Source organism: Salvia splendens, chromosome 2 (assembly GCF_004379255.2).
Source record: "Salvia splendens isolate huo1 chromosome 2, SspV2, whole genome shotgun sequence".
NCBI classification, from domain to species: Eukaryota; Viridiplantae; Streptophyta; class Magnoliopsida; order Lamiales; family Lamiaceae; genus Salvia; species Salvia splendens.
The window spans coordinates 12,972,478-12,984,612 of NC_056033.1; the positions used below are offsets into that span (position 1 = coordinate 12,972,478).

The 12,135-nt window shown below is 38.0% G+C and overlaps 1 protein-coding gene across 1 annotated transcript; it reads left to right on the top strand.

Annotated features, from left to right (window-relative positions):
- Nucleotides 1-8,768: 8,768 nt before the first annotated feature.
- On the top strand, nucleotides 8,769-11,485 carry LOC121788738 (60S ribosomal protein L10a-2-like). Its single transcript, XM_042187356.1, has 6 exons — nucleotides 8,769-8,834; nucleotides 8,974-8,999; nucleotides 9,889-10,108; nucleotides 10,421-10,586; nucleotides 10,956-11,161; nucleotides 11,243-11,485. The coding sequence occupies exons 2-6, from the start codon at nucleotides 8,995-8,997 to the stop codon at nucleotides 11,294-11,296; spliced, it is 651 nt and encodes a 216-aa protein (XP_042043290.1). The 5' UTR covers nucleotides 8,769-8,834; nucleotides 8,974-8,994; the 3' UTR covers nucleotides 11,297-11,485.
- Nucleotides 11,486-12,135: the final 650 nt, after the last annotated feature.

The following is a 12,135-nucleotide window of genomic DNA, read 5'->3' on the forward strand; positions in this document are numbered from 1 at the left end:
GCCGATCGGGTCAGTGCATTTGCCGACATGCACCAACAAGAAGCTCATATTCGAATCCAGCATGATATAATTGAAGAGTTGTGGGCGCGGAGGAGTGCACGTCAATGTATTTTTTTTATTTAATTATGTATGTTTTTTAAATAAAATGGTTGCATTTGCCCTGTATTCTTGTCGAAATTTTAATTCCGTAAAATTGCATATTTGTGAATTTGTGAATTTTGATTATTGTTCTTGTCCGCCTGGATGTCCTTGGGGATGTCCGCTATTGTGCAGTGGGATGTTCGTTTGACGTGGCAGTGCTGTGGGATGTCCTTATGAGAGCATCTCCAATGGCAGCTAGTGGACCGGCTAGCAGACTCCCGGCGCTGGCCGGTCCGCTCGCCGAACCATTGGAGTTAGCTAGTGCCAAATCGGCTAAAAAATCAGTGAGCGGACGCCGATTCTCGGGCACTGGCCGGTCCGCTCGCCGGTCGGCTGGCCGCCATTGTAGGCGAGCAATCGGCCAGTACTTTTTTTTTAAAATTTTCGTAACACTATATATACACGATTTGCACGTCAATTTCATTCGCACCATTTGTTTTAACGAGTTTTCTCTCTCACTTAATTTTTGTACAAGAGCAACAACGTGAAATGAGTAACGCGGGTGGTAGTGGTAGGGATGCTGAGGAGTACGAACGACAAATGAACGATGAGTTGGAGGCATATACGTCCCGCGAGATAAACCGGTTGCTACAAAGGGCCTTGCAGCCGGAGGTACCTCAACCTCCATCCGTTGTCCACCGACGAACAGTGATTGATCGGGATCACGTAGCTGCACATCAGCGGCTATATGAAGACTACTTTGCGGAGGAGCCGCGGTTTCGAGCGCCTTTTTTCAGGCGGCGTTTTTGGATGCGTGGGGCAGTGTTTATGCGTATCGTTGATGCTTTGGAGCGTCGATATTTGTATTTTCGGTTCAGGTACGATGCGGCTGGTAGACCCGGCCACACACCTATACAAAAGTGCACTGCGGCAATCAGGCAGTTGGCCTACGGAGGCGCGGCAGACATGTGGGACGAGTACCTCCACATCGGTGAGACGACTGCCCTGGATTGTCTGAAGTATTTCTGTCAGTGAGTCATTGAAATATTCCATGATCAGTATCTTCGAAGCCCTACCCCTGAAGAGTGTCAGGATCTGATGCAGATGCACGGGGAGAAGCATGGGTTCCCCAGGATGTTGGGCAGCATAGATTGTATGCATTGGGAGTGGAAAAACTGCCCCGCTGCCTGGAAAGGGTTCTACATGACCGACTACAAGGGAAAGAATCCCACGATGATCCTCGAGGCCGTAGCTGATTACCGGCTATGGATTTGGCATGCATATTTTGGGGTAGCCAGGTCGAACAACGATCTCAACGTCCTCAACTCGTCCTCCCTTTTCAACGAGCAGTGCCAGGGCGTCGGTCCTGGCATCAGTTTTATCGCCAACGGGAACCAGCATGATATGGGCTACTACTTGGCGGATGGGATATGCCCTAGGTGGCCCGTCTTTGTGAAGACGATCAGATGCGCATCAGATGAGAGGAAGGCCTACTTTGTGGAACGGCAGGAGTCGGCGCGCAAGGACGTGGAGCGCGCATTTGGTCTGCTCCAGTCGGCAATTAGGGGTCCAACGCATTTGTGGCATGTCGACTGCATAGCTGATATAATGTACGCCTGTATTATCCTGCACAACATGATTGTCGAAGATGAAGGTGTACAACTGACTAGTTGGGCCAATGACGATGCTAATGAAGCTGGCCCAAGCCACGACGTGGCCGCCCCCAACGTACGAAGGGGGGTACCTCACGATGAAGTCGGCCGCCTCAAGGCACATGCCGACATGCGTCAAGTGGATGCTCATATTCGACTCCAAAAGGATTTAATTGAAGAGTTGTGGGCGCGGAGGACTGCACGTCGTTAGATTTTTTTAATTAATGTAATTTTTTTTTAATTTAAATATTATTATTGAATTTTCCGTATCTGTGTCGTAAATTTAATTTCGTATTATGTGTGATTGTTAATTATTTGTTTTTTATAATTTTGTTTATTGTGGCTAGTCTATTGCTTGTCCTGATGATGTGGCATGAGGAGTTTTTAGTGCTGATGATGTGCAGGAGGAGTTGTGGCTAGCCTATGGCTGGCCTATGGCTAGCCTAAAACCATTGGAGATGCTCTGACGTGGCATGGGGTGTTTTTGAGATGTCCGCTGAGACATCCGTCATTATTGTGGATGCTCTAAAAAAGTCAAACCTTTTTTATGGTTACATTTGTAATTATGTTAAGTTGTTCACAATATCGTCATGGGTTTATATATATATCGTCATGGGTTTATATATATATATATAGATTAGTGATCAAGATATAACTAATCTTAAGTGTATAACTAGATAACAAATCCCAGCCACACATCTTAATGGAACAAATATTATTTATTTTAATAATACAAAATAGGCCAAGGGTATTTTTAGAAATTACATTATGAAATTTAAATATGAAATTATGCAACCCAATTTAGTAACGAGTCGGAGAAATGTGACAAGGCCAAGGCCGCCAGCTCCTCCGCCGACCTCCTCGGTGCCGCCTCCGAGTACGGCAAGCTCGACTCCACCCAGGGCGTCGGCAAGTACGTCAACCAAGCCGAGGGCTACCTCCGCCAGTACGGCGCCCCCAAATCCACCCCGCCGCCGCTGAAGACAAACCCGCGGCCGAGACCGAAATTCCTTCGGGCGGCGACGTGAAGAAGTCGGAGGAGAGCGGCGAGGTTGGGGACTATGCGAAGAAGGTGGAGGAGCTGCTCGGCGCACCCGGCGTTGAGCTCGTTTCAGCAGCCGATCAGGTTGATGCCGGGCACGTCTATGAGGTGGTCGAGGAGGGTGAAGTTGAAGTCGCCCGGGACGGAGAAGACGTCCGTCGTGCCAGGTGTTGACCTAGAGTCGCGGATGACGGGGCGGCGGGGCAAATCACGTTGCTCGAATTCATTTTTGAGCTGTTTGTGATTGGTTTGGAGGTAGAAAGGTTGCAGAGTTGAAGGGTGGATTTATAGGGGGAAGCTTTGGTGGAAGTGAATAAACACTGTGGGCAGTGTGTGAGGAGAAGATGCAGTGTGGAATTTAGTGTTGACGGTATTGTTTGTCGCCAATGTTGGAAATATTTATGTTTGTTTACAACTTATTGGGTGAATAATGTAATTTTTACAAAAAATGATTATGTCATGTTTAATATAGCTAATTGTCACAAAAAATCCCAAATGTAACGGATTAGTTGGGCAGCAGCAACCTTTTAAAATAAAAAGGGCCGAATTTTGTTTTGTGCATCATTTTCTTAGCCAATTTTTTTTCCAGGTGCAAAATTTTTTTACACAGTTAATTGTATTGTTAAGACATTAGCATGATTTTATTTCACTCTTATTAACAAAACACATCACTATTAACATAATTTTACTTCACTCTTGTTTACAAAACACATCACTCTTAGTATGATTTTACTTCACGCTTGTTAACAAAATACATCACTTTTAGCATGATTTTACTTCACTCTTGTTTACAAAACACATCACTCTTAGCATGATTTTACTTCACTCTTGTTTACAAAACACATCACTCTTGGCACGATTTTACTTCACTCTTGTTTACAAAACACATCACTCTTGGCACGATTTTACTTCACTCTTGTTTACAAAACACATCACTCTTGTTTACAAAACACATCACTCTTGGCACGATTTTACTTCACTCTTGTTTACAAAACACATCACTCTTAGCACGATTTTACTTCACTCTTGTTTACAAAACACATCACTCTTATTATGATTTTACTTCACTGTTGTTTACAAACTCTTAGCATTATTTTACTTCACTGTTGTTTACAAAACACATCACTCTTAGCATGATTTTACTTCACTTTTGTTTACAAAACACATCACTATAGAACTACACAGAAATTACAAATAATAATTTTCAGTCCCAAAATTCTACTCAAGCTGTTAGTGTGGTGCACCTAAAACACAATTAACATAAGAAGGCTATCGTACGACGAAGGAGAAACAAGGAAAACAAATTGATTAGTTTCAAAATTATTGTTACATGAATTCTGACTTACTGAAAGTTCCAATAATCATTTTCAAAATTCCCTACAGGAGAAGTCATTAATGTCGGGATGAATACATCTCATCCAATTCAACTAAAACCTCGCGAGTTCGAAGTGTTCACAGTTGCAGCTGTGAGGCAACTGGCAAATGGTGTTGCATTCGCACCAATAGGTCTCGTCAAAATGTTCAATTCAGGCAGAGCAATAAAACAACTGGTAATACATTTACACAGAGCCAATTCAACCAACATATCTCTCGTCTCCCCTCTCACCTACTCCGATTCTTCACTGATCACGCATTCGACATCCAGCCCGATGCCTATGCAGTTGATCTCGTCGGAGTCGGTTTTGAACTCCGATTCTGTGGCCTTGCTCCTTGCTAAGAAATTGGACGGAGCGATTTGATTAATAGGGTTCCTAATCGATTATGAGAAGGCATTCCGCCTTCGGAGAGTGATTGTGAAGGTGTTGGGAGCTCTGGCGGCGCCGTAAATGGCGGTGGTGGCGGCGAAGGAAGACCTGCAGCAGCAATTCACCGCCATTTTGTGTGATACTAATTGATTTTGGAGAAGAGGGAAGAGGATAAGAGAAGAAGAGGAGAAGATGAGACGCTGTTTCTGTCAAATGAATTGAATTGGCAATGACGACGTAACCTAATTTTGCCTGTTAATGACCATTATACCCCCGCTTGGTTATTGTGGAGTAAATTTGTGAGAGAGAGAACTAATTTCTCCTTTAAATTCTAAAATTACATGTATTAATACTAGCCCTTGATTTTCTTAATCTTGTGGTTGTGATTTGTTCTCTAGTTATTTGGTTAAGGGGTGTTTGCCATAGATCACTACCCTATATATATTCAATGTCGGGTAAAAATAAATAATTTAACCATCAATGATTAGCAGAATAAGTAGTACTACTATATACTATTCGATCATTAATTATTGTTTATGTTTGATTTGGAAACGCTACTAATATTTTACCTTGCATTTGGTATCATGGATGTCAATCGGGTCGGGCCGTCGGGTTTCGGGCCAACTCTACTCGGGTTGCGGGTCAATTGGGTGCGGGCTAATCGGTCTGTGATTTCTTTCGGGTTATAAAAGCTCAGCCCTAACCCTAAAAGCTCGGGTTTCGGGCTAGCCCAGCGGGTTAATCGGGTTGCTACCGATAATATTAGCATGCGATCAATCCAATAAATAATGATTAAAATTACTAATATTCATACAATGTAAAAATTTAATTATGATATATTTGAGATATATGCTTAAACTCAATCATAAACATGATCAAATACTAATATTTGAGATATTTCGTAGAATTTTAATGCATGTTTTAAAATTTTAAATATTTTTTTGTGAATTTGAAGTTTTTAATTTATTTATTAATTATTATATTAATAAAAATTCAATATATAATTTGTATATTTAATATAAAATTAAAAGTTATTTTTTAGTTAAAATTCATCAATGAAATGTCGAATCAGAAGTGAAAAAAAAATAGAATAATAGAAATTTTATCGGGTTTTCGGGTCAGCCCATCGAGTTTTCGGGTCTTGCCCTAATGGGTTGCGGGTTAATCGGGTGCGAGCTAATAGAGTTTTGATTTTATCGGGCTAGAAATTTCCAACCCTAACCCTATAAATTTAGCGGGCTATTCGAGTCAGCCTGCGGGTTACGGGCTACATTGACATCAATATTTGGTATAATAAGGTTGCGAGCATTAATATATTTTATTCGTAGTGTTGTTACGATTGAGTTTTTTCAATCATGAGTTTAGTCTTACCACGCAAACGGTTTAGATAATGATTGTTATAATCATTAGTTTCAGTATGTTAATCAATGTTGATTAAAACAAGTATTGATGGCTTCACCAATAGATTATAAAATGGCCACAAGGTATAATTTACCCAACACAAGAAAATACAATTACGATTGTGAAATTCAAATTTACTAAATCAAGATACAGTTAGAAGATACTGATACTCCTATTAGACTCAAATACGCACAATATATAACTAATGTTTAAATAAAGTAAAAGAAAAGAAAGATGTCATACTTTTACGAATTAGTTGAACGGAAATATAATTTATTTTTGTTTTGAAACGAATTGCGTACTTCTCCCCACAACCTCTCATTTTTTCAACTGAATACTCTTTTTTCTTTTTTTGAAATGACGATTAAAATATTTTGCGATAACATTTGTTTGTTTTGCGTGCTCAATTTTTCTCTATATTTTTAAAAAAAAGTTAAGTTCATGCGGCACCAAACTCGAACGAAAGTTATATATTTCGTTTAAAAATAAATAATATAGGATAGAATATTGAAATAAGAACATAATAGGTAACCCCAGCACTTCTTTTTATTTTTTCAAATAAATAAGAAGTTGTATTAACTAAATATTTATATTCAATAGTTTTGGATAGGCAATTGGAAAATTAAATATTCATTTGGAACGGATAAGATATATTTTTGTAAAGAAGGGAAATTGATATATTTTTTTAAGCTAATGAAAACAATAGTACAAGACAAATCTTCATAATCTTTATATTGGTTTTATAATAAAATGTGAGTGAAGTGAGTTAGTGGAATATGAGACTTATTTATCATTTATGATAAAAATTAAGTGTGACAATTATTAAGGGACGGACTGAAATGAAAAATAGTAACAAATAATCAGAGACGGAGGGAGAAATGCACTAATAGACAATATTTTCATTAAAGATTTGGAAATTACTATAGGAAGAAGTATCACATACCATAAATAATAAAAGACGATTTTAAACAACTCTGCAAAATTGTGGAAACTTTTTTGTACTTAATTATTGCAAAGCCCAACCAATAATTAATTTTTAATTTTCATTAAAAAAATCAAACTTGAAAATTTTTAAGAAGCAGTAAACTTCTAGTCAAAGTAAATTTTTTTTGCTTTACTTGAAAATTTTAAAAGCCTAATATGGACTTTAAAACTCTTCACCACATAACTGGACATAAAATCTAGGCGAAAATATAAGATTCAGACAAATTTGATGTTTCTGTTCATAACCGGATTGAAATTAGATAAATCTAATAATGTGAATTATGTTTAAGAAATCCCATAAGAGTGCATATTCTTGTGCGACGGAGGGAGTATTTTCCAAAAAAAAAATATCCACTTTCTTTTTTAGTTTATCTCTTCCAAAATGACTAGGAGTGGCAAATTGTGCGGATTGGGTCGTTATCGGGTCAACCTGATAACGACCCAACCCAATAAATCGAACCCGACCTTTTAAGGAAATTGTCAATTAGAATACGAACCCGATCTGCTATCCTCAAACCCGAACAATATAAAATCTCGTGCCGCTCAAATACCCTTTCCTTGGGACGAGGGAGTAGTTCTTTAAACGGAGTGAGAGGGTACAATGAAGAATAATATATATACTCTATTTGAAACGAAAAATAGTTTATAATGTAAACTAGGAAAGAAGAGAAGAAATATACCACACAATTTAAATAGCTTCAATGAATAATGAAACTCACATATTATTAATATTTATTGAGTTATAATGGTGGATGAATGAATTATATTGATATAAGTTGTAAATAAATTAATATATATCAAATAATGAGCTAGATGACAATTTTTTATAAATAAAAATACTCATATTTTTATAGAAAAAATGAAAAGTGAATTGAGTAATAATTACTCATAACATCTGCAAGAGAAAGTTAAAAGGTAATCCTTCCCCTCTATAGCAATAGAGACATAAAACCACTTCCTTTAGGCATTTCACAATAGAGATTAAAATTGAGTGTCATATATCCATTAATTTTAAAACTCAAAAAAATCATATCAATATTTTTCTGCACTGATTTCCTCACAACAAAGGTCACATCTAGACATTCCCCGGGTTTCAGAATTGCTGGTTACAGTTTGGATCACCAGTTCCGACTGTGGAAAATCTCGAACCGGAACTGAACCTTGAGCGTATTTTGCGGTTCCGGTTCCTCACCGACATTTTCCAGTGGTTCTAGTTCGGTTTCACGATTTTCCGTTGTTTTTTCATAGTCCCGACACGGTTTCGGTTTTGGAATTTTGGAAACTTAACCGGCCCATGATTCCAAAAGTGGCGGTTTCGGTTCCGAAAAATCTTGAATCGGAACCGAATCTTGAGCGTATTTCGCGGTTATGGTTCCAGTTCGAAAACCACCGGTTCCGATTTCGACCAGATGGTTTTTCACGGTTTGGTTCGGTTCCGAACCGTCGTTTTCCGGTGGATTTTTGCAGTTCTGGTTCGGTTTCACCGTTTTCCATCGTTTTTTCGCGGTTCCGATACAATTTCGGTTTTGAAATTTTGGAATATGAACAGGCCCATGGTTCCAAAAGTGGCAATTTCGGTTCCTTTTCTCACGATTCCGGTTCAAAATCGTAACTGCCAATTACGATTTTATGGTTAACCGCCCGAACCATAACCCTTGGGCATTCCTATCCTCCGATCCTCAATAGTCAATACCAGTGTTACTACTCCACTATTAAATTTTTTTTTGTAAGGAAAATAAGTTCCAAAATTCAGTTACCAAGGACCCGATCCACCAAAATAATTTTGGATTGTATCCAGCATAAATGGGCTATAGATTGGGCTGTAATTAAGAGCCCAATAAGTATCCTTGTTAGGGTTTGTACGTTAATATTTATGTGAATCTTCGCCCCTCGCCCGCTTCTTCAGTCATTCCAGCCACCGCTCTTCAGGTTCGCCCCTACGCACACGCCGTTTCTCTCATCACTGTATTTTTTGTAATTTTATGTACCTCCTTGCATTCTGTTTCATTTCTTAGCTCAATTGCCGAGGTTAATTTTTCCCTTTCATTTTGTTCGTGTATTGATTCAGGAAACCAATTGACCGTGAACGATGAGGTTAGATGATTCACCATTTTTATTTTCGGATTTTGTATTTGAACTTTTATTCCATTTACGGTTTATCTTAGACGAATTCACCTGCTCTTGTCATTGAGTTTTCGATTTTCGATTTTCGATTTTCGATCTGTAGATACTTGACTCCTAGTTCATTCAGTGACTTATGTTCAAGCCTCGATTAACAATCTAATGTCTGATTATTAGGTTAAAAAAATCTAACGCTTCATCGATAGAGCTGTTCTTCTCGTTCTATAATTCATGTTTAAGCTGTAAGATATGTTGATCATCGGCGAAATTCCATGAAATTACCTCATGAGAGCTCTTATCCGCCATTTGTACCCGCAAAAAAAAAAATTTCCAATGAAGGGAAAGACGCGAGCGCCTCTCGCTGTATAAATGAAACACGCTGTTGGATTCAAGTCGATTTTCGCTGGTTGGAGATGTTGTGAGCAAGGGGCAGTCGCGGTGGGAGTGAGAGTGTTTCGCGAGGTGGGAGTATGACAGAAGCAGTGTCGACCGGATCTGTATCAAAGGCAAACACGCATGAGACATGCGTGTTTCTCAAAAGACGCGAGACGGTGATTCGTCTTTTTGTTTATACACGCTAGAGAGAGACGCATGTTTCATTTAAACACGCGAGAGGCGCTCGCGTCTTTCCCTTCATTGGAATTTTTTTTTGCGGGTACAAATGGCGGATAAGAGCTCCCATGAGGTACTTTCATGGAATTTCGCCGTAGATCATCTTAAAACAATTATCACCGGTAGCCATATATTAAAATTAAATCATATTAGAGTTTGATATGAATCCATGCTTCCCTCTTTTTATCTCCACAGAAATAGGAAAAGTGTTGCAACAATATGCTGACGTTCTCTGTCATTGTAATTGCAGTAAGCTTCAGAGTGAGGCGCTGAGGGAAGCCATCACTGTGATTGTTGCAGATTCCAAGGAAAAGAAGCGCAACTTCACAGAGACCATTGAGCTTCAGATTGGACTCAAGAACTATGACCCCCAAAAGGACAAGCGTTTCAGTGGATCTGTCAGGTTGCCCCATATCCCGAGGCCTAAGATGAAGATCTGCATGCTTGGAGACGCACAGCATGTGGAGGAGGTACGTCGGTTTATCTATATATTTTGCTAGCAGTTGCGTTTGCTTTGGTTTGTTTTGTTATGTGATAAAAGTATTACTTGTGTGTTTATCTATGAACAATTTTTATATATTGTGTCTGTATTGGAATTTTACTATCAATCGGCCACCCAATATCCATGCTACTATTAACTTTTATTAGTAATTCTTTAGCTGTGTCTAAAGTGATTAATTTCGTGCCTTGGAAGTTTGATATGGATTTCTCTTCTTGATTTCTATGTCTATAATTCTATCTCATTAACACTGTGTTTGATGTGATTTGTTATTGTTTCTCAGGCAGAGAAGATTGGCCTTGCATCCATGGATGTCGAAGCACTGAAGAAGTTTAATAAAAACAAGAAATTGGTGAAGAAGCTAGCAAAGAGGTACCATGCTTTCTTGGCCTCAGAAGCTGTTATTAAGCAGATTCCACGTCTCCTGGGACCTGGTCTTAACAAGGCAGGCAAGTACCTAATCTGTGACTGTTGCATGTCTTACTTACGAGAGTATAGTTGTATGTGTAGATTTGATTCAATCTGGTGCCTTCATCTGTATCTTATTGGAGAACCATTGCTTTTAATCATAATTTTATAAATTTAAAGTGATGCTCATTCTTTTGTAAGTTTATTTTTCTATACAATTGAATAATTTTGAGCTTACAAGGAACCTCTCAGTTTTCTGATTAGGTCTGATATAAAATATTGATATCTGAACACAGTTATAAGCACATAAATTTGGATTAATTTTATTTTCAACATATTTATACCATCATTTTTAGGGAGGTGTTTGAATGCTATTATTGTGGATGCTTATTTTGATTATTATGATACAGGCAAATTCCCTACTCTTGTTACACACCAGGAGTCTCTTGAAGGCAAGGTGAATGAGACAAAGGCCACAATTAAGTTCCAGTTGAAGAAGGTGCTCTGCATGGGTGTTGCTGTGGGTAACCTTGACATGGAAGAGAAGCAGATCTTCCAGAACGTGCAAATGAGTGTCAATTTCCTTGTTTCCCTTTTGAAAAAGAATTGGCAAAATGTAAGTCCCATCTCCATGTTTGTGTTGATAGTAATTCGCATGTGACTTTTCTTATAATTTTTTGTTTTGTGATGGTGTCAGGTGAGGTGCTTGTTCTTGAAGAGTACTATGGGAAAGCCACAACGTATCTTCTAAGAAGTTTATTGTTTATCGAAGAAAGGCAACTTGTGTGAGCAGAACCACCTATTCAAAACTTCCCAAGAACGGGAACTTTTTGTTCTCTCTTTTTGTGAAATTGAACTCGGGTTTATTGTTGGTACACTCTTTTGTAGTAGTATTTGTTGTTCTCCAGATTATTGCTCATAATGTTACTTTGTTTTATTAGTCTCCTTATTTTGCTTAACTATTAACATCTACTTAATGGCTTTGTTGAGATCTTAGTAACAATTAATTTATTTATTTAATATAACTAATTGAATGTTAAATACCCGTTTTATGGTATGATATACAATGCTTTTGCAGTAAGAAAATTGTTTTAGGTTTGTCGTTTCTTAGAGATGCTACATAAAATTATAGCCAATTATATACTGATGTAGGACCATTTTTGTTCAAGACTTCATATTCCAACCTACATTATAATTTAATTTGAAGTAAAAGAGAGATGAATCTATACTTAATTTGACTTTGGTGAGTTTTAAGAATTTTAAAGAAAACGTTTTTTGGTATGATATACAATGCTTTTGAAGTAAGAAAATCGTTTTAAGTTTGTCGTTTTCTTAGAGATGCTTCATAAAATTATAGCCAATTATATACTGATGTAGGACCATTTTTGTTCAAGACTTCATATTCCAACCTACATTATAATTTAATTTGAAGTAAAAGAGAGATGAATCTATACTTAATTTGACTTTGGTGAGTTTTAAGAATTTTAAAGAAAACGTTTTTTGGTATGATATACAATGCTTTTGAAGTAAGAAAATCGTTTTAAGTTTGTCGTTTTCTTAGAGATGCTTCATAAAATTATAGCCAATTAT

Coding starts and splice junctions, on each gene's coding strand:
- LOC121788738 (XM_042187356.1), top strand. Junction 10,109..10,420: donor ACGCACAGCATGTGGAGGAG/GTACGTCGGTTT, acceptor ATTGTTTCTCAG/GCAGAGAAGATTGGCCTTGC. Junction 10,587..10,955: donor ACCTGGTCTTAACAAGGCAG/GCAAGTACCTAA, acceptor ATTATGATACAG/GCAAATTCCCTACTCTTGTT.